The sequence below is a fragment of the Scaptodrosophila lebanonensis genome, unplaced genomic scaffold (assembly GCF_003285725.1).
Source record: "Scaptodrosophila lebanonensis strain 11010-0011.00,11010-0021.00 unplaced genomic scaffold, SlebRS2 tig00000061-arrow-pilon, whole genome shotgun sequence".
NCBI lineage: Eukaryota > Metazoa > Arthropoda > Insecta > Diptera > Drosophilidae > Scaptodrosophila > Scaptodrosophila lebanonensis.
The window spans coordinates 4745536-4769709 of NW_022060554.1; the positions used below are offsets into that span (position 1 = coordinate 4745536).

The 24174-nt window shown below is 38.5% G+C and overlaps 1 protein-coding gene across 1 annotated transcript; it reads left to right on the top strand.

Annotated features, from left to right (window-relative positions):
* The first annotated feature begins 499 nt into the window (after positions 1 to 499).
* Positions 500 to 23138, top strand: LOC115624947. The gene is made up of 2 exons (XM_030519798.1): positions 500 to 1162; positions 22552 to 23138. Exons 1-2 carry the CDS (start codon positions 719 to 721, stop codon positions 22951 to 22953), a joined length of 846 nt encoding a protein of 281 aa, XP_030375658.1. The 5' UTR covers positions 500 to 718; the 3' UTR covers positions 22954 to 23138.
* The last annotated feature ends 1036 nt before the right edge of the window (positions 23139 to 24174 follow it).

A 24174-nucleotide genomic window follows, 5' to 3' on the forward strand; every position in this document is an offset into this window, starting at 1 on the left:
CTGTAGAATACTTTAATTTAAAGTATACTGAGTGTTTCTTTTACATATTTTTACTATATTTTTCAAGACACATTTCTTTAATATATTTCTGTAACCACATTACAACACACCAAATGAATATAGAATAATTTCGAAATGTTTTTTGGCCATTACATCTCGCAAGTAGTTCGTTTGTTCAAACAATATCGCTTTGGATAATGTGACTCCAAGAACTATTATTAATATAATTTGAAATCAAATCTATTTTTCTTATTTATTAAGGCTTTCCTAGGCAGGGGGAACAGGTAACAAAAAAGGAGAGAGACTAATAAATAGTTAAAAGTAAAACGGACGATGCAATACAGTTTTGATGCGTACATAGCCATATGACATAACCACATATAGTATGTGCAACTTTAATATCAGAACCTTAATATATATTTTAATTTTAGCTGACTCAACAAAAGACAACGCCACCTTTGGCGCTGAGTGTAATAAAAGTCGAATGTATAGACTCTGAATAAACGCATCCCTGTAGTAACTTCCCTCAACTTCCGGTAATGATTAGCATGGATGCCACGTAAAGTGCGAAAGCTGACATGTGTGCGTGATAGTGTATGTATGTAAGCAAATAAGGATCAACAAGCGTGCCGCATAGCAAAACAAAACAGAACAGAAAATTGCAAAATAAACAACGCGCTACAAAGTAGGCAACAACTTTGTTGCTCTTCGCCCGACCATGGAAATGGATGTCAATCGTCAGGCTCAGCGCAATGGCGCTGATTTAATGACCATATCAGGGCGCTGCTATGCCAACAACAATGCGACAACAACAACACCATCAGGAGCAGATCTAAGCGTAGCTACAGCAGTGACGTCATCGACATCTTCGGCACCGCCCAACGGCTGCTGCGGCATCCTAAGTCGATTATTTTGCATTACCCTGCGACGTTGCAGCCACAAGCCAACGCATGTGGCGGGCAGTGAATTCAACAATACTCTTATTGAACAGCCTCCTACCTATGCGGTTTGCTTGGAGACAAACAGTAAGCTACAGCAGCAGCAGCAACGCACGACGCCCCTATCACAGCAACGGCGGCGACGCACGCCTCAGGAAATCTATTTCGAGAGTCGCGGCAAATCCTGCAAGAAGCTATTGAAATTCAATGGTAATTCCAATAAGGTGAGTGGAGTGTACAGTGCACAAGCACACGTGCATACATACGTACGTATGTGTATATGCATCCTTAGGGCTTCAACGCGTGCAATACACTTGGAGAAAAATCTCGCAAAGATTGATTATATCCACAATATTTCTTTGTATTTGGTAATAAGGAAAGATATAATTTAGCAGTCCCAACTCTTAAATACCCTGTACCCCCAACTTAAAAAAAAATTGAATATTTTTTAAATTATTTTATTGAGAGACACATTTTTATGTACAGTTTCAATAGCATACAATTTCATGTGGATTGTGTCTATGCGCGCATGTGTGTGTATGTGTGTGCAGTACAGAGAAGATCCAAAGCAGCAACAACAACAAATTGGTTTATCACTTTTTTAAAAATTGTCCTATCTTGATGAAATTTAACATGAGCCCATAAAGGCTGCAACTGTATGTAGTTGTCGAATTTGAGTACAAATTCCACGAGTAACGGGAGCTATGGAAAATCAATTATAGTGGAGGAGAAAAAAAGTCGAACTCGTCCTTTCTCGGTCCTAGGAGAATCTAGATACTAAGTTTGGTCACTCTAGCTTTTCTACTTTCCTAGTGTTCCTGCGGAAAGCCGGACAGACACACGGACATGGCTATATCGACTCAAGAATCTATATGTACTTTTGTATGTTACATACATTTGCACTAAACCAGTAAACTAGTATACCCTTGTACAATTCATGTACAGGGTTAAAAAATCTCAACAAAGTCGTTAATTTTTTGACAGAAATTCCGTCCTTAATGACGTCTGACATCAAGTCCGCTTACGACTGTCAGATCACTCGATGTCGACAAGAGCACGCACTTTTCGAAAACTCGCTCGACTGCATTTTCTGGTTATTGTCTTTTCCGATTACTTTTAAAATTTTTAAGGGAAGACTATCGACAAAATTTCTGATGAAATCCCGATCCTGCCACCTTGTCTCTACCATGGCATTTATTCAGACTGCTTGACTGGCAAAATCCAGGACACCTGAGAGTTCTGAGGTTCGCTCTTACAGTAGAATTAATGCAAAGATTAGAAGACTTTAGTTTAATTTAAATTTTCATAGGTCATTCAATTCTAAACTAAAAGCGGGCCAATTTTGATGAGTTATGGCCGAAATGCCACAAGTTTCTTAATGATAAGAAATCGCTGCAAGAACATTTAGCATCAATATTTAAATCGCCTTTTTTGATTGCAAATTACAATACAAACTTAAAGTTATATTTCTGTATGTGGAATGAAAATTTGCAAGAGAAATATACTGTATACATGACCTGTGACCTAATAAAGAATCTACAATTTTTCAGATTTGAATCATGTATAATCATTTTCTGAACAGTAAAGGGTCTTATTGGCAGTATGATATATTCAGACATATGTAAACAGAGTAAATAGCTTTTTCTATTAGATTTTCAAAATGGTTGACTGTAATCTACTTGTATTAAGATAAAATAGTTTTTTTTTTTTTTAAGTGAACGTTTGTGAATTTTTGTGATTCTGTGCGCTGGCTTTTGTTACAACATTTTGCAAATTTGTAGTCATAGTTTGTTTTTGTTGCATTTGCAATCGACATGCTTTGTGTGCAGAGTGCGGCATTGAGTGCTCGCCTAGGTGTGCTTTCTGTATGCCACACACACACACACACACACACACAAAGAGTGGCACACATACTTTGCATATAAATCATTTTCCATTGTGTGTGAAGCTCGTCGGCAATGCGCTTATGAAATATTTCGTTTGTTTAATGTTTGCAGCAGTTTAAGGCACCTGACCTCACAAGCGAACACACACACACAAGCCCCACACATTGCTCCCCCAATCGATACAGCCAGCAATCCATACCTTTCGCTCTTCCCCCTCCACATATATAGCGCACTAATTAAAAAAGAAAAAAGAACAGACGACCCAATCAAACAGGTCGATGCACAACAATGCGCTGCCCAAAAGCGCTCACGAACACATGAACAGCCATTCATTTTCACACACAAATACGAGTTCCCATACAATAGCCACTAGCTGCTCAAAACAATGCATCCGGCCTGAGCCCATCCAACTGACCAGCAGGCAGGCAGCTCAGCTCGTCGCAGGCACTGAAGCGCAAGCAACAGGATGAATTTGTTAAACAACACGAAGGATCTCCTTCTCCTTTTTATCATCATCTACTGCCTCGGTTCTTGCCGGCAGTTCGAGTACCAGGCAGCTGTGGTGCTGCGGCAATGACTCTGACTATGGCTGTGGCCATGGCTTCGACTCTGCTTGCATGTGAAAAGTGAAAAATGAAAAACTCATTCGCCCTATCAAGTGACATCATCAATTTCAGTCTATTTTGCACAGGCAGCCAGCTTACTGGCCAGCGACTTGCACTAACAACAGCAGCAACAACAACAAAAAGCTATGGAATGCATTAACATGCCACTTGAAGCGTTTTAACTTTGACCTACAGTTTGACACTGAATTTAACTATAAAGAAGAGTAGGAAGCCAAAGTCGTGAAAGCAGTAGATATACTATTATTATACATGTATGTTACTACTTTTGTTTCTTATGTAGATTCGTAAACAGCCTATACCAGAGCTCACTAAACTTTTACTTTAACTTCAAATAGCACATAAACAATTTTTTCGTAGCGCCCATTTCTGGGAAGTCTTATGCTATAAAATCTGTATTCGGATGGTCAAATGTATATAGCCCCTCTCTGAAATACCAAGAACTTTTCAATCAAACATCTAGGGACACCAAACTTGTTTAAATCATGCATATAATTAGTTTATTAAAAATCCTAAGCAGTCTCATTGCACAGCTCCTGTATTACTCTTAGTAGCATGCATCTTTATACTCTTTACATGAATATCTGAGAGACTATAGGACCTGGAGTCACCAATTTTAGTTCAAGATGCAATATGCAAGATGTAAATATGCAGAAAATTGTATTTTGGAATTTCCCTCTCTCCTCTCTCTCCCCCAATATTAGCAATTTTCCGTAACTTATATAATTCTTAGAATTTTTGACTCAAATTTGGCATATACCTTCAGTCAGTGATTATAAGTCCGTAAGTTAAATTGTCATTATTATCATTGTACCGATTTAACAGAAAGTTATAGCCATAATTATTTGCCCAAGCACTGCACGCAACTGTTGTTTTTGTTGCTGCTGTGCACAGGCACACGAGACTTACACGGACACACATACATTTGTAAGACATTTTTTATTTTTATTTTTATTTAGAATATCAACAATAATTCTGTCGATTATATAATATAACTTAATATAACAATTTAAAGTAAACTTAAAAGATAAGAAAGCCTAATACAAAGCTGTATAATAACGTCTATTAATGCCTCCGACACGTTGGGGGAATTTTATTTGCAAGTTGGCCAGCTGTGCCCCGATTCACAGTCATATGTGGTCAGAGACATTAAAAACTATACATACGCATAGACACGCAAAATGTACAGAGAATTTCAAAGTCGGGACACTCGAAACTGGTTCAATGAATTATGCAGCTGTCATAGAAGCGATAGGTGCAAAAGTTAGGGCAAGCATCAAAATTTTTCAAAGCCGGGTTACTTTGACTTTATTATAGCGAAGCCGGTTGAGACCAATTTTTATAGCCTGTACCCAAAGGGTGAAAGGCTATACTATATTTTTGATCAGGGTGACAAGCGGAGTTGATATAGCCATTTCCGTCTGTCCGTCCGTCTGTCCGTCCGAGCGCAAGGATCTTAGGAAGTACAAAGGCTAGAATAACCAAACTTGGTATCGATGTTCCCCCCCCCCACGCCCCCGCAATTCGTGTTTTTTATAACTTCTAATTCTTGGAATTTTGAAATCAAATTTGGTAGTTACATCCTGTTAGTGCTTATGTGTCCGTGTGCCAAGTTTCATTATGATGGGTTAACTCTGAAGAAAGTTATAGCATAAATAAAATCGCTGCCCATGCGCTGCCTGCAGCTCTGCCCGCAGCTGTTGATGTTGTTGCTGCTTTGGTTCAACTTTGTGCTGCATACATACTTGCATATAAACACGCATAGGCAGTAAATGTAAAACTGTACATAAACATGTCTTCTGTGTATGTATTAAATAAATGTTCTTTATTGATTTAATTAATTATTATTATTATACTTTAATTTCTTTTAATATATATATTTTTTTAATTTTCTTTTTTTGTGGAGAGTACAGACTATTTTACTGTCGGGCTTGCTCGACTGTAGCGTTCTATCTTGTTTGTTTTTAACTAAGAAGTTATCTATACCACCCTTTAAATACATTTTATTCCAATCATTATTCACTGCAATATACGAAGATTCGAACTTTATACTTTTTAGGAGCTAGAATTCACAGATCCATTTCAACTTTAAAATAATATTTAGATTTAGATCTGCGTTTATTTAAAGTTGCTGACAGTCCGCGAATTTCGAAAAAAATTCACGTTTTAGATTGTCTTATGCGTCGACGCAGTTTTATTGCCATTGCCTTCAACCAAATGTTCACATTCCAACCCACACTTGGCCGAATTCACCTTTATCCTGGGGTAGTTTAACAATAAAAGCACACCCTATGATTTTACAACGTGGCCGTAAAAAAGCAAACAAAATTGTTTTGTTTTATTCAATGGGGTAAGAGTTGTGGTAAGTGGTCCCACTTTCAACCACCGAGCAACAACCCTTATTTGATTATTAGCTAATATTGTAACATAAGTAAAATCTTCTATATGCCATCATTTGCATTTGAAGTAACGGTGGAACTGTTATTCATTAACGAAAAAAAGAAATACAAGTATCGACTCGTCGACGCTTATAAGATAAAGGCCGCTCTAACTTTTTTAGAGCATGTACTTATACGTAATACAAATATACCATGCAAGTTTGTTGACACAGCTGAAGTTTTATATAGTTCTCTGCCAACTTGGCGTCAAGTTGTCTTTTATGGTGTAAGTGAGAACTAAGAAACGGTTTTGGAAAATTCGAACTTCCAAGAGGGGAAATCGGGCTCAAAGGATTGTTAGAAAAATCTGCACATCTGGTCATCTGAATCAATGAGGCATAAAAATAGATTTACGAGCAAAAAATACAAAAAAAAAAAAATTTAAATGAGTTTTTAATTATATTTAAAAAAATTAATATTGATGAATAAATAAATGCTTTACAAAGGAATTGAAAATTTAATTTTCTTTTGAACTTCCTTCTAGTATTCCTTATTAACCGTACAACTCATGATGCACCTCGCATTGTAATCGAAGAAAACAGTGAGCCAAACCTTCACCTTTTCTTTTGAACAGACAACGTACATAGGTTCAGAGCATTTAAATGTTGAAGCAACCGACTTTAGCTTTTCCACTTGTCGTATGTTTTGCTCGGCGCAAAAGGATCATTCCTTGTACATACTAAACGTGTTTCGTTTTATTTCGTAATCGTAACGAAATATGTTATTTATCTTTATGGGGCCTCTTTGTTTTCTACATAGAAATGATTGGTACAAAAAGTCTATGTTAATTGAAACTCCGCAGCAGAAAAAGGGTGGCTTGAAGGGCACTAATGTGACGTTAGATCAAATCGATTCTATGACAGCTACATGATATAATGATCTGATAATGGTCAGTCCCGACTTATTATCTGTGTCCGCCAACTCGTAGAATCAGTATAGATTTTAACACGATAGCTCAAAACTTGTGATAGTGCTTTCCGTTTACTGGTCAATCTTCAAATCATGTATCTTCATCAACTGATATGTGACCGCTTACATATGTGAGAGCATATCTAATGACTCCTATCAAGCTTTATAGGGTAGTTCGAATTAGAGGGAGTAGCTTCCAGCGAGTCTGTCGCTCTGCCTGTCGTGTCCAGCTGTCTATCCGATGCCCATGTTAGCAAAAGTCTGCAAGTGTGTGGGCTTGTTTGTACGAGTATGTGCACAGTTACATACATATGCAAAAATGCCGTCAACGTTGTTGCAATGTTGTAATTGCCAGCACGGCAATAGACACACATGCACAAGCACCAAAGAGGAGAAGGATGGTGCTGACTCTGAGAGCGTGCGACACATGCGAACTGGCGGCTGCCACATGTGCCATGTCCTGCTGCAGAAATCCCTCATGTGTATGGATGTGTATACTCGTATGTCGCCATTGCACGCTGACTGAGCTCAGCGACGTTTTTAGTACACACACACGCACACACACACACAGCACATTCTGGCGGCTAATGTTCTTTGGCTGACGTTCAGACAACCGCAGCCATGCGGCCGTTGGATGCCAGCGGTCAACGTTACTAATGTGCACCCCCATGTCCATGGGTTCGTCTGGATTTCTATAAAGCTGCTGCTCCTTATTCCTATTTTCCTTTTCCTCAGATTCGTTATCTACCAATTGTACTTTGGACTGTTCATTTTAGCAGGGCCTAGACATAGGCGTGCCTAAAGGTAAACAGTTGAAGAAGGACAGTAAATTCAGCTCAAGAGTGAATTTACTATAATGCGATATTTAAAAAAAAAAAAGAGAAGAAAAACCTCACCCCCCATTAAATCTTTGCAACAAAAACTAACAAGCAGAGCGCAACCAAAATAAATACAAAATGAAATGAAAACAAGGAGCAAGCTAGAGAGCGACAACTGCGGAGCATATAAAATAAAAAGTCGTAAAAATGAAGCGTTAATCCAGCGCGCCGCCAGCCCACCCGGGATGTAGTTGATGGCGGTAAGTGGGGCGGGCGAACTGGCAGAGGCAACGGAGGCGACGCAGGGCAGCATATGAAGCGGTTGCCTTTTTTTCGGCTGTATGCCCCACAATGATGACGATGACAAGGGTGCTTTGCCGCCTCACTGACTAAATAAAATTGGAATTTATTATCATGATTTGTAGCAAGAAGCAGCAGAAGCACAGACAGCAACAGCAACAACAACAACGGAAACAAAACCAACGAGAGATAGACGAAGATGTCAGAATGGCGGGCATAAAAAGCACAGCCAGCAGTTAACGTTGACTCCGACGGCATCGCCTTGGCAGCATCTTAGCTTCGCTCTCTGAGTCATCGACAGCCACGTGGCCAAAGCCAAGGATAAGTAAGAAGCAGGAGCGCCAGAAAACGTGGTCGGCGCCGCAGCTTGTGCAGCACTTTTAAATTTATATGCAGCACACTGATTTAAATGCTCGATAGTTCAAGTTTGCCCCAAAACCACAAGTCTGCTTTTTTCCATGGCTCCCCCCCCAGCCCCGCTACGCTCTTTGTCACTCTCTGACCCATCCGCTTGAAAAATAGGGCTGGATACGCTGAGGGTGTATGTTGGGGTATAGGCGCCAAAAAATTCAAAAAAGGAGTCTTTACTATGTATTTTTAGTGGTTTATTAGGGTTTAAGGCGGAAAGTGCTGTTGAGCTGGTGATGAGACATCTGCTTCGGCATCTGGTAACTTAGACAAAAGGCGCATGCGTAATTTTACAGCGTAGTAACTTTTAAAACTAAAGGGGTTAGTCAAATTTATGTCTAGTGGAATATGTATGTGTATAAGCATTCAAATATTTTAAATGCTTTTTACTCAAACTACACAGCCTTACAGTTACACTCGTACATACACTAGTATATATACAGAATAATCTATCGAAAATTGCAAACAGCCAGCAGGTATCTTTCCAGTATATGGAGAGACGTTTAACAATCAATCGTTGGTTCGGCAAGGTTCGCCAATACCGATATTTTCATCTGAATGCCTTTTTTCTAATTTAAATGTAATCTGCAAGCTCTTATTATTTCTTGTTCCTTGCTCCTTCGTTGAATTCGGCTACTCTCTTTTTTCTAAACCAATATTTTTTCCTTATCTTTGGAATCAATTTTAGAAGATTTGGTTCAATAATGTTTCATATACTAGTACGTTGTAGGCAGGAAAACGGATTTTGAAAACATCTGTGTTAGTTGCTTTATATATTGTTAATTGAATTCTTGGGTGCTTGGCGCATTCAATAAATTTGAGCACAGCGTCTATATTTGTTGTTTTTCAGTTTAACTATTGAACTCCCACTATTTCTATAGCTTGACAATGAAATTTGATTGATGCTTGCCACAGTCATTTTGAATAAACTAGCAGAATTTAAAGTCAATAAGATGAACTAGTATAGCCTTTCACCCTTTGGATACAGGCTATAAAAACATAGATACCTCCAAATGAACTAAATAATGAAATGAAATAAATCAAATTGAGTGTAGTGTCCTCTATATTTCATCTGTTCAGTACGGACTCTTTCGCTATCACTAAAGTAGCGTCTCTGGAAAAATTCAGCAAAAAATCGTGTACATAGTACTAAAAAAACATACTTATATATATATATTGTCCGCAAAATAGGGCTAAGTTCCTTACCTAGAGAGAAAAAATCACGCCACGATTGCGAAAATTGCGCTAAGATCAAATTGCTTCTTACTATTTACAAGGACCATCTGCTTCTTACTTCACCTAAATATGGTTGTTTTCCCGTAAACAATGATTATAACAGCATCCGGTTGGCCAATGTTAAGCATACGTCCCATGCCAAAATCATGTTAAACTAACTATGGCCGGCCCTAGAGGCAGCGATGTCAATGGTCTGTGACCTGGCGCTGGAAAGTATACTACATTTTTTTTCGACCTATTCTTTTGCAACAACAACGGCAACCATTTGAAGGCACATTAATGCCACACACTCATAGTAATACATACACACGTGATTAGCTCACTATGCAATTTCCCAGGCACATGTGTTGTCAACAGCATCTGGGCGTCTACAACTTTACTTGGCCTGGCGGCACAGATATAGTACACTCATATAGTAGATACACATGTATACATATACACCAACACACCCATGTATCCTATGTATAATCCTTCCTGTTTGTGCCTCTGCCAAGTTACTCCATGCTTGCCAGAATTAAAAAGACATTTGTGCTAAATTAAAAGCAATTTTCCTTTTTAAGGCGACTTTGGCAACTTTCGAGCTCCTAAATTTCTATGCATAGCAATTTTAATTCAATTTATTTTGGGAGTGTGTGCCCTTTGTAGCTAATTCAATAAAGTAGACAACAAAATAAGTAACACAAAATAAGTTAGATGCATACTATGTAAAACAGAGCCACGACTTCGAGCGATATCATATGCCTGGGCATCATTATAAAATTGCCTTGCTTTAAAATTTCTTGATACACTTGAGCGAGTTGTGAGGCCGACATATAGACAGGGAGGCGGACACAAGGAGTAGAAGGCAGGCTTCGCAAATTTGATGGCTCGACAGACAGTCAGTCAGCCCGTATCCAAAGTATAAGCAGAACACGCGAGTGAGGCAAGCGTGATATTTGATGGATGGCATTGCTGATATGGTAACCTACAAGTGAGACAGTTGGTAACGTCGTCGAAAGCAGGAAGCATGTTTATGGCAGATCCATGGCAGCATCAACTTCATGATGGCATGCCTTTGATGTCAATGGTTTGAAGTTATTGCCAAAAAGAAGGCTTGCCTTTAAAGTCTCCTCCAATGAAATTATTTTATTTAAAAGGCAGAGTACAGAGTATTTCAAAGTCAGGATACCCGACTTTAGCTTCTCTACTTGTTTTAGAGTTGAGCCCATTCTACTGTAGCATTCTATTGTTGTCTAATTAAAAAGTGGCAGAATATCTCGAGCAAGTTTATTGGTAAAATGCAGGATTCTGGGAGGCTAAGTAATATTAAATATGCTTCATTATTTAACAAGCTTCTTCGTCAAAACTAAAAAGTTCAGAGTCATATCAATCCGATTGGATATTCAAATAAGTGAGATTTAAATTAAATACTTTTACTTTAAATACTGTTTACTGGTTGCTTACTCAGGCACACGAGACATACACAGACACACACATACACGCATAATTATTCTACACATATGTACAGAGTATTTCAAAGTCGGAGCACGGGTGCACTTTAGCTTCTCTACTATTCTTGAATCATATTGTTTCTAAGACATCGTGATTTGGATTCGTTTCATCATATATTCCACTTATACATAGCGTAGCATAGTTTTTGGGTCAAGGTGCTGCCTAATGCGACTAATATAGCATAAAGTATTATTGATACCCTTCGGGTTCAGGGTTTAGAAACTGAATTTTCCGTGAACTTATGTTCCATTGTTTCATTTCTAGAGTACAGATATAAATATTCATACATACTTATATATATACGTACATAAATATATATGTATATATGTATGTATATATGCTACTCCTTATATTAAGGCTCTTCAGGGACTGCCAAATTAAGCACAAGAAGGCGCAAGCCAAGTGGCGTCTGTTGTTCAAAATTGCTACAAGTTGCTTTATTTTATGCGCATATTTGCGCATATTACTCATACACCCCACTGGCTGGCTGACTGGCTGCCTGGCTGGCATACATCTTCATTTAAACAAACGTCGCTTGCACACATTTTTTGTGTTTTATTAAATTTTCGTTTCATTGCCATGCATTACACGCTTAACATGTTGCATGCTATGTGCTCATGTTGTGCGCTGTGCCCGAAAGCGACGCAGTTTCCGCTTGCGCGCTTCGCATGCGGCGCTTGTCATTAAGCATAATTGAAGCAAACGTCAAGCATTTCATTGAATGAAAAGTGTGAAAACTTTATAAGCCGCTGGCAGGCACTTTGACAGCAGCCCCTGCCACAGCCACATTCATTGCCTTTTGCAACATCAGGTGTCTGCATTCGCAATAGTCGTCTTAAAGCAACAAACACTGATATATATGCCCGATGGTGCGCACATCAATTCCCAGCACTATTTAGGTATGAGTTCAAAGTAAATAAATGCGATGGGGCTAAAAGTACTAGTACGGAAGGATGTAGCTTTGTATTCGCAGACAGGAAAACAGGCAGAGAAGCAGACAAGCAGTCAACAGGCGCAACATTTTCTAAGCTGCCGACATTTCAGCTCCCAGTAGAATTTAGGCACCATGACCTGGCCTGGGATATCTGCAAATGGGTTATTGATGAGCTATTTTGCTATATTGTAAAGGAGCAGGCATACTTTGAAGATTCAACTTAAGGGGCCAACAGAAGTATAGTAAATGTTTACGTTTTCTTAAAGTTTATTTAAAATGTAAGTTCAAATGCTTGATCAGCACACGTATGTAATAATTACAATGTATCGAACCAACTATGCAAGATTTTCCTGTTTTCATTATCCAGATGATAGCAACATTCACTAAATAATTCAAGCCGCTATAATTATTTCAAATAGACTTGGGCGGATTTTAATATGATTTTCAAGTCGCATCGCACTGTTTTTCACGGTTGCATTAAAAAAAAAAACGAACTGATTAATTAAATAAATTAAATTAAATGTAAAATGATTTTTTCATTCAACACCTTTATGCTAATTTTACGTTATAACAACTGAGCTCCATCTACCTGACATTCTATCCTCCTCTTCATAAAGCCACTAAATCCAACCTGCCCAAACTTTTTAACACATACTATCAACCAGCTCTTGGGCCTGACTAACCCGCTTAATATCAGCCAAGTGCCTTGTCTAGTATTTTAGTGCATCTTTAACGCCAGTCTCAACGTGCCCCAGCTCAAGAGCTCAACTTGTCGTGCACAAAGTTGGGATTAAAGTTTTGCTTACGCGCCCGGCGCCTGCAGCTACAATTTTATTAGAACAACTTTAAAACTGTGGTATACGTACATGCAGCAGCCGCGATGTCGCCCATGTGTGCACTTGTCACACAAATGTGGTTAATGTCTTTCTTTTTTGTTAGTGTGCGAAACGCGCAACATGCTAAAAGAGACATGTGGACTTTGAAATTTTACAGTGGAACTGAGTTTTGCATTTTTCGAAATGTTCAGTTCATCACCACAGGACTTCGATTCGCGACTTCCTCCTTCGCAGCTAACTCTCTTTACTTTACACTAAGTGCAGTTTACTTCAAACTTTTTTGTCGGCGATAGAACGTGAATTAAGTATTTTATTAAAAGTATGTAAATAAGCAACTAAAGCTGTAACAAATCAAATCTTACACATCTGCGTGTTATTGAATTTAAATTTAAATGTAGAACTGGAGATAAGAAAAAACATATACCTCACTCGAGAAGATATGGCTGATAGCTCAGTACAAGAAATTAAATCCAGTAGAACCGAAAACAAGCACTAAATACATGTTTAAAATTTGATTAGCATAGCAGCGAACTTAAAACATATTTTGGATGATGACCCGTACAACAAAATGTTGTAATCCGCTGAAACTATTCATAATCTCAAAGAACTATTGAAACATTAAGGAAATGGAAATGCAAACAGCTCTTCATTCGAAATTGAACTAACTTTGTTCCTTAAAACCCTAGCCTAGAAATTGCAGTACGATTTTCTTCACACTTCTTTATTTATTTTATTTATTTACTAACAATCGTACACTGTTACTAAAATATTATGTGTCACATATTTATTTCTCAGTGAGTTATCTTCAAGAACTTGATGCAAGTGTTTGGGTGACATTTATTAATTCAAGCAATTTAGAAGAATATTAATGCTTTTCCATTTGAAACATAATATGGAATTTCTCTTCGGAATTACGCCAGAATTCATAAAAGAAAGCTTAAACTCTTAATTGCTCTAATTTATACTGTTGTAATTAAAAAAAATATTTCTATAAGTTCTTATATGTACATTCTTCCACACTTTCTTGTTGTTTGCTTAAAATACTCTAATAAAAATCACAAATTTGATGGCTTCCTTCTTGTGTCACACCCATTGCACGTTGCAGCCGTTGCCGCCATTTTCTCCAACACCATCACCACCACCACCATCACAGCCACTGCTTGTCTAACATATCAAATTTGTAGCTACGCATATCCTGCGCCTCAACATGTCAACTGCTGTAAAGTTTTGCCGCCGTTTGTAGTTTGGCAAGGAACTTTAATTTCTACATTACAAGCGCCGCCACAGCAGACACATGAAAACTTTGCCATATAAAGTTACGCCTAACAGCACGCCAAGATGCGCGTGGGCGCTGCCTGTGCTGTCGTTGGAAGCGGGGCGTGGCAGCATCGTAATACAACTCATTAAATTTAGAAAATACTGCCGGTAAAGTTTTTGCAGCAAAAGTTTACGCGCCATCTTTGCTGGCGCTTTCCTAACATCCGTTGACATCTACATTTACAACACAGTAAACTTTGTCTGATGGGCTGCTTTGGGCAGCGGGCTGACAGCCGAGGACCACCAGAAATCCTAAGCACGACATTAAAGCCTAGCAAGATGCTGGAGTTTAATTGCAGCTTCTCCTACTGCTTCCGATGATGCTGTCGAGCGGCTACGGATGTTGGCGTGTAAATTATTTTGTAGTTGCCACTGCTTCTTCTTCTGTGTTAATGAGCAACTTATTAAAAGTTTGGTGCTGGCAGTGCAAAGCAATTTGAATGGAACACAGATACTCAGGGCAGACAACTATTTGGCTGGCATTGCGGGCAAAGCCTCGAATTTGTTGAATCTAGCGAATCTTGCGCGTGACGCGCATAAACAAATAAAGAATTGCATCGCCAATTGAAAAGTCAAGTCTGAGATAGCTGCAAAACGAAAATCCAACTCTCTCTCACGGCCAGGGCGAAAAACTACAATTTTCGTGGCACTTCAATAGCATACAGCCAACAAAAAAACGAATAGCGAAGCACAGAACTCTCGATTGGCGAGGAAAAGTTGCTAAAAGCACGCGCTGTGCGGCTAATGAAACAAAAGCCACAGCAACAAACGATAAAGGGGTGGCCACAAGGGTGGATGGTGATGGGGAGCTGGGGGAGTGTAGGAGTGTACTGGCACGAAATCAGTCAAGTGTTTTTGTAGCCTGCCGTCAAGTGCTTAGACGAACCGTGTTGAAGCTTTGATTTTCGAGCTTAAGCTGGATTTTCCTGAATATTGTAGCATACTTATGAGCGCCTGCCGCATATGCGCCCCGACTCGGGCAATTAACTTGAATTGGCAAATGGGCAACTGACAAGGAAGCATCACACAGATGCACACAAAGACAGACTTATCGAGGCCCGACTGATAAAACGTCGCGTATTCCCAACAGCATATATTATCATTAAATTAATTGATGAATAATATGCTGGCGAAATTAGACCCATTGGTATATTCAGCAGAAGTCTCTGATATATTAAACATAAACCTTATACAAAAATGAGCCTATTTTTGGGAAGACAGAAGCTCGGTGTCAGATGGGGGCCCACCGCTTATATTCTGATAAGCAATACTTTATAGTCTTTGAAAACTTTTCAATGAGCTTGCAAATTGAAAACATTAAATTGGTTTATTATAATATATGTAACATCATAATTACAGTCACAGTCGTAGAAAATAAAAGCACTGAATGTTTAGAAAGGCTTCAGTAATACGTAGCATATGTTTTTTTAATACTTATTCCGCTGGGACTTGACTAGAAATCAACCTGCCCTCGTGCTCTTAAGCAATGTGCAAAGTGTTGAAAGGTACTGTGGCGGCTGAGGAGCCGTCGCACTTAATTAATTAATGTCAGCCACGAAGCGCGCTTGTGCGTTACACGAAATGAGAAAACTTTTGCGTTGCCGTATAACTTGCAACCATTTGTTAAGTGTATGCCAAGCCAAAACCGTTCAATATTTGTCAATGAACTCATTAAGTAAATTAATAGACAAAGTTGCGCATTGCTAAAAATGTGTTTCCAGCAACTAAGCAAACGCAAATAGAGCAAAGAAAGTGGGAGTGTAGCTCCAGGCAATAAAAATCAAAGTCAACAAACAATTCGGCGCTGGCAGAAATCGATTATTGTACCTCCTTGGGCAACTGGCAATGTCCATGTTGAAGCCACGTTTTCGATTTCGCAAGCACCTGATGCCCCCAAAAGTGCGGTATGAAATTGCCAGCGTTGCAGTTGCACTCTGCACTGGCTCCACAGAACGGAAGTGTTTCTGCAGCAGCGTCAGCGCACGTGAGTGTGTGTGTGCGTGAGTGTCTCCCCCTCCCTCAATCTCTATCTCTATATCTCTGTCTGTGAGTGTGTTTGTGTGTGCGCGCGCTTTATGACCCTTGATAGTGGCAAGCGATTTGTTGCGTGCGTTGGCATTGCAATTTTCAATTTCGCAGCGCACTCTTGCGACTTTGAATAATGCAAGGCATGAGGTAGCAGAGGGCGCAGCTATGGAGCCTTTAAGCGCATTTTGGCAGCTTATTAAGCGCAGTGTAACTATGTATGTGTGTGGGACTGAGAAAGAGAGTGTGCAGGCTGGCCCCTTTTTTTGATTTCTGATCATTTTCAAACACGAGCGCGCAATTTTCAGCGACGCGTTGTTCCATGCGGCGACATGTAAGGGCATTTGGGGCGTGTTGACAAATACTTGGTACGTGCCTTTGCTTGGCTTATGGCGGGTGTATAGATATGTTAGTGAATCATTCACACAAGATGCGCAATTGATTCATCTTTGGCCTAAAGATAAAGAAATGACAAATATGTTCAAATTGCTTTCCAAGCTGAATCAAAATTCAAGCTAAATTTTATTGAAAAAAAAAAAAAGAAAATACTAATCACTACTGTTCCGATAGTTTAAAAGCTAAGAAAAGATCTGAAACTTTGCACGGAAGCTGATGTCCGCTGTCATGCCATTCACAAATATTATTAGATCAAATTGCGATAAAAGAAATGCTAATGAAAATTTATCGCAAACGCCCCAAGACTGCAATAAACTATGAATTTGGACTTTTTTGTTAACGCTTTCCATCTTGCTTGTCAATAATATATTAAAATAAATTAAAATTGGTTTATTTAATATAATTTGCTGCTAGCCTTGAGACACTGCAGCGTACTCTCATCGAATGAAAAGCAGAAAGAGCTGAGGAGAGCTGTCACGGCTTAAGAGGTTTTTAAAAAAATGTATTACTCAGAATGTAAAAGAGTGTAATGAAATCTGTTTTTTCCAAAAAATGAAATGAGATTTTCGCAAGCTGGTTCAACTCATTTGTTCATATTTAGTATTCGTCCGTTTGTCTGTTGTTGCTGTTATGATAATACTTGGGACTTATTTAAATTTGGCTTTAATATTATTGCCTTGTATTAATAAATTTAATCAATTAATTGAATCTTATTAAAAACCTTTATTGGAGGAGTTAGGAGTTATACAATTTTAAATCTATTGAATTGAAACTGTCAACAAATGATACCTAATCTTCAGCTTCTTAAAAGTTTTTCTTTTTCTATAAGTGATTTGTAAATGTATATAAGGGATATGCATTTAAGGTAGCGTTTTGGTATAAATACGAGTATACTTATATACAGCAAGCCTAAGATAGCTTCTTATTTAATCTGTCGCAAGCAATACTTTATCGTTAGTTTTTCGAATTTAATATATAGCCATGAATCAAGAGATACTTCAAACATACTTCTTCACCACTTGGTTGCCTGGCAACGAATTAAGTCCAACAAATAAAGTCCATCAATTATTGTTACCCTGATCTCACACGTATGCCGCAATTTATTAACAAGCGAATTCGAGAAAGCCGCACTTTAAAAATCGTTTAATTTTCATTAATTGTCAAGTGATGGATATTATTTAAGTTTAATGCACCATGAACTGAAGCGTCGCACATGCCCGGTCGCGGCCCCTCACTATCGCATTGTTTTTGCTCAGGCCGTTGTTGAATGCGTTAAGCGAAAATTTTATACATTTTTAAGCGTTGTCTGTGGCGTATTCATTTTACAGAATTTACCTGTCGTACAATCGAGCGTTGCCGCCGGGTGAGTTCTACCTGACTCCATTTTATACATGAGTTGGCGTGCATAGCCGTTTTGGTCGCCCTGCGGCTTATTGAAACCATGCAGACATTTTATTTTAAAGTTATAAGCCCGCCGGCTGGCTGCTGCACCTTGTGTGCGAAACAAGAATGACATGCTAGAGTCAAACAGGCTCAACACTTGAATACCCCGTACCCACTCCCACAAAACAAAAACAAACAAGAATGGAATGCTGGATTTGGGCGGGACGAATTCTTAAATACCCTATACCCTCTTCAGCTACAAACAAGAAAGGAATGCTAGAGTCAACTGAACTCTCAACTCTGATATACAAAAAATATATACATTAAATCCTCAAAAATTAATTTAATTAATACATACATGACTCATGCTTATGCACAGTTTCAATAGCATACATTTGTATCGTGATTATATCTACGTGTTTATGCGTGTATGTCAAAGCCATAATAACAACGACAACAACTTCGGGCAGACACTACACTTATGGCAATAACTTTCTTTACTTTTGTCCTAACATGATGAAACATGAGGTCACTTAAGCACTAACGGAATGCACTTTCTAAATTTTAGTAAACAATTCCAAGAATTACAAAATTTATGAAAAATCACTAGCAGCGGGGGGAGTGGACGGGAAAAAGAAAAAAAAATATAAGCAGACAAATACAAATACTACAAGTATACAGACGGGCTGACAGACGGGCGGACATGATTTTATCGATTGGTCTTGTCATACTCACACTAAACTAGGGTATACCTTTTACCGTTTGTATACAGGGTATAAATACAAAAAAAATATACGAGTACAAGCACACAAAGATCTGGAACTGCAACCACTTCAATTTCAAAAGCAGCTGCTGATGGTGCCACCGCTGCGACCACCGGGGGTCGCAAGCCCACTCCCTTAAAATTTTATTTCCTTTTATGCTCGACTGCTTTATTTTAATTTTGTTCAAGTTCTTTTTATTCCTTTGAAATTCCAGCCCTTGCAACCTTTAAGCCCAGTCTGCGAAACCCCCAAGGTTCATTGTCCCACTAATTTAATGTTTGATTAGTACACAGGCTTTGCGCGGCCACACTGCGCATACTTGATATTTGTTTGGCTGCATATTAAGCATACGTCCGGCTATTCCCCATTTAATATAAAGATGCCTACGAATGCATATTTAAAATTCCACCTCTCGTATTCATTCAAACCCAACACCGACCACAACAACCGCACGCAAAATCTCTGCTGTGCAATTTTTTCAACAGATTATAAACTAACACACATATTATTTATTGTTTCCAAAACAGCAACCGCGACAAAATGCCGAGCTGACAAATGTGAAAAACACGCAATAAAACTGTCACTTCAGTTTCAGGTTAATTTTTATAACCTGCACATGAAGTGTACTACAAGGGTATACTATTAGGGTTATGCAAGGTAAAAAATATAACAGCCAGAAAGAGGTGTAGCAGGCCGCACAAAATGTATATATTATTTATCACTGCGGCCTTAGCATTCTATACTCTGTACCTAGAGGGCTACCCGACTTAAGCTTTTCTACTTTTATTATACTCTGTACATGAAATGTACAGAAGTATATTAGGTTTGCGGAGCTGAAAAATGTAACAGGCAGAAGAGGGCGTGGCAGACCCCACAAAGTATATATATTCTTGATCAGCATGACGAGACGAGTCGATCTAGCCCTGTCTGTCTGTCTGTCTGTCTGTCCGTCTGTCCGACTGTCCGTCTGTCCGTCCGTATGAACACCTGGATCTCAGAGACTATAAGAGATAGAGACACCAAATTTTGCACAAAGATGCCTTATGTGTGTATTCTATACCAGTGTGTTTTATTTTTTTGATTTCCACCCCCCCCCCCCACTTCCCCCATATGGGGGTTTTCCCGATTTTCCATTCGTATAATCGCATATATCTCGGAGACTATAAGACCTAAGAACACCAAATTTTAGTCCCAGGTGCCTTATGTGCATACGCAGAAAATGTATATTTTGGAATTTCCCTCCCTCCCCCCTCTCCCCCGCAAATGCGATTTTCTCTAACTCCCGTAATTCTTGGAATTTCGAACTAAAATTTTGCAAATATCCCCAGTTAGTAGTTATGTGTCCGTATGCCAAGTTTCACTCTGATAGACCGATTTACCAAGAAGTTATAGCCATAAATATATTTGCTGCTGCAGCGCTGCTCAAGCGCTGCCCGCGGCTCTTGTTGATGTTGCTGTTTGGTTGACTGCGAAAATGCTTACACAGACACGAATAGATGCGCATAGGCATACATACACTCACACAGACGCAATTGCTATGTAAATGTGCAATTATACACACTTTACGTGAGTTCGAATACCGAGAGAGGTAAAATCGATCAAATTTTTTTTTATTTTCTTAATTTTTTTTATTTTCTATAATTAATGTTTACAATATGTAATGTAATGTACAGAGTATTTCAAAGTCGGGACACCCGACTTTAGCTTTTTTACTTGTTTTTTTTTAATTTTTGTTTATATTTATATTTAAACTAGCGTCCTGCCTCTGCTTCGCACGGGTATTTTTACAAAAATTTTAAAAGTTATACCTTTTATAACACACACACATTGAACACACATACACCCTTCTTTTTGCTATGAGCTACTAAAAAGGCGTGAAATTTATTTTGAATATTATTATTTTAATGATTTTTTGTTCGTTTTTATATTTTTTTGTTATTTTGTATTAGGTCAGTGGTTCTCTGTAAAAGATATTTGATGTTTTATTTTGTGGTAGCAAAATAAATTGATTTTCAGGAGCTCCGACCCGTGATAGGTTAACATACCGTAAAACATTGCTTTCGTATGTCGTTCCCTACTAATTCGAAGGCTTGGCCTTGGGACTACCGGAAATTGAAGCCATATAAATGATCAAATGGGATCATCGGTATCCTTGGTATCCTCGTTATATGAGCTAGTTGATCAGTTGCTGGGCCGTTGATAATAGTTGCTACACTTAAATTGTCCTGCAATTCCTTAATAAACAGCCTCGTTCCATTGCACATGCTTGGAAGGCTTTAATTTATCTAAAGCATGATTGCAATTCCGAATTTTACCGTCAATTCATGTGGCGGCAGTCCAGAAGGGTTTAGTTAATTTAAATGTCTTCAATATTAATCACGGTGTCAATCGATTTGTAATTTTTTATTTTGCTGGGGGCTTTTGAATAACATTGCCTTAATATTTAAAGTGACAATGTTTCGAGGATGATTATGAACTAACAGCATGTTATTCAGGAGTTTTTTAAGATAATTTTTGTACACCTTTGGTTACATTATTGGCGTTTTAGCAAGGATTCCATTCTTGTTTGCAATTATAATATAGCCCATGTTCACCGTCGATAGTAGCTTCCCAACAGTGAAAGAATCCATTAAATCGGTCCATTAGATTCGGAGTCTTTTCAATTCAAAGAAACAAACATACAAACACAAAAACTCTCTTTATAATATTTTTTTAAATTTTGTTTATATTTATATTTAAATAATCATTGTACACATATGTAGGTATAGAGTATTTGAATGTCGGGGCACCCGGCTTTCTCTTTTCCACTTTTATTTTTCCGATTTTATTGTTGGCTAACGGAAGTGGTTTAAGATTTTCAAATGAAACAATTAATGAGGATTGAGCTCATGTCACTAGTCTATAACTATGTCATAATGGTCGCCATTTTTGAATTAATTCATTTAAAAAACAAACAAACAACACCTTTCGATGGAACCGAGCTTCATTTTTACTGCTCTATATTATAAAGCTATGATAGTAATAATATAGTTTGAGAGCAACATTATACTTAGCTGTTTAGTGGTAAGCAATTTTCTATGGTCCATTTGACCTTTAAGTCTCTTTCAAAATGCACGAAAATAGATCAGTTTTCAAACTATTTTTTGAAGTCATCCCACTAACTCTCTATGAATGAAGCATATGAACCACATGAAACCCGACAATGTCCGAATTTCAATTCATTTTCCAAGAAGGATTAAAAACATATCTATTATTTTGCATACCTTTATAATATTTGTCAATCATTTTATGTTTATTTCCAATGTGGTAACATAATGTAAGGGGGACTAGAAACTCAAAATTTATAAAATAATGTTTTTCCGATGCGTTATCATACTATTATGTATTGAAAATCGATAATTTTCCCAATACAATTAAAAGCTTCATAAAAATAGCATTTGATTGAATTCAATTCAATTCAGCTCAGGTGTATAACGATATTTCCTTTTATTAATATAACAAAGCTTAACCTACAATGTAATACGAGTACACCGATTCAATTCCTATCGAGCCACGATCGAGAGGAATCTCGATTATTATCGATATTAACGTGCATCCCTGGTCGACCAGGGACCAAAACTACTATACTTGTAAATGGCGGTTGCCGGTTAAAATAGATTGTAAAATCTTCCACATCCAAAAGTAAAAACATAAAACCGAATGTTTTTCAAATTAATATCCAAGAAAACCCTTACGAATCGTATATTTTCAGAGGAAGAAAAAACGTAAATTTTTTAATTGCAATTCTCAGTTTGATAGCACAACCACTATTGACTATTAACTAACAATCTGGTTTCTTTGCCATTTCAGATTCTGCTATATCCGGAGGAGGGATGGGCGCGCACCGCCAGCTCCAGCTACTGGACTATAACGCCCTGCTGGTGGCAGCCCAACCGCTGTCGCATTGTGGAATGCGCTGGCACGCAACGCCAGGCAACAAAGGCGAAAATGCTACCCTTGGAGCAGCAAGGTTCGCTGCTCATTGCAGGGCACTTTCGGCGACCAGCAGCTGCTGCTTCAAAACTGCCGCACGACGAATTCAAATTATATTTGACATCGAACATTTCAATGGAGGACTATAACATGGGATACTGTTTGACCGGCTTTGTGGAGCGTCGGTGCCAACAGACGAACACCTTTCAGATGACACACTTTGCTGTCATCAAACGCCAATGGCCGCCGTCCAATTTGGGGGACTCCAAGTGCACATAGAAAGGAGACGTAGTATATGCATGTGTATAAGCGGAGTGGGGGGCTTGTGATTTGTGTTAAGTAAAGCTAGTTCTCTAAGGCGTAGTCTCTAAGTAGTGCAATATTGCAAGGTGATAGATTAAAGAAACGCAAAAAACTGTAGCATACGTTTAGGCTCAATTCGCAATGTTTAGGCTCAAAGCAGATCCTGCAAAGTTAACAGTAAGAGATGAGTGAGTTTTGAGCATACTTGTTAACATGTTTTCTACTCATACAAGTATAAATAAATCTGTGTGTAATAATGCGTAATTTGTATTTGTACTAATTAAACATTAATACTTGTTGTGTGTGCTTTCAATGTTGTGTAATTTAAAAGCCGAAAACGGCGAAACCTAAAGCCTAAAACAAAATGCAAAACATTTATTCTACAAACTAGTAACTGTTAAAAGCCAAATGAAACTAAGCCGCTTTACTTGCTAGCATAAACAGCTGCAATATACTTGTATGCACGCACACACACACTCACACACAGCCGCCACTTAAGCTCGGCGCTTGTGCACCTACTTAATGCTTAAAAAGTGCAACAAATTGCAACTTGTGCTTGTCGAAGCATGTGATTGTGTGCTGAGTGTTGCGCGTATGTATGTATGTTATTCAGTTTCCTTACCCTGTAGCTCTGCGCACCAGTACCAGTCCGTTGCTAATCTGATATTTTGTAACAAATCGGTGCGATGGCAGCGAAGGTTCTACGTTCAGATTTTACAAACTGTTGTCGGCGTAGTGTTAGGCCCCTTTATATTGCTTCAGTTGTTCACACACATGCGTTCAGTTGCAAGTAAATCTTTGGAATATGAAGGCACTGGTCATTCAGCTGTCGTTGTGTTCAAGCGGCACCAGCTACCAGCCGAACTGCAGGGTACATATACATTTAGACACACATACACACACTCATGCACACATAAATACAATCTACTTACTTAAATAGGCAAATTTGCCTTCAAGCTTTCAAAATATGCTGGGCTTCTAGTCCAACTTCAACTAATGTCTAATGTTTAATGTCTAGGCTATGCGTCCTGCGCTATGCAACACACACTAAGTAAATCTTATCCACTCACTGTGCAACTGTGCAAGGCTGCGCAAATGTAGCAAAGAACATAATCGCAACAAATATCAACAATTCGTCCAATAATTGGAGTCTTTGGTGCCAGTGCCAGAGTGAATGGCCAAGGCCGGGACTCCGAT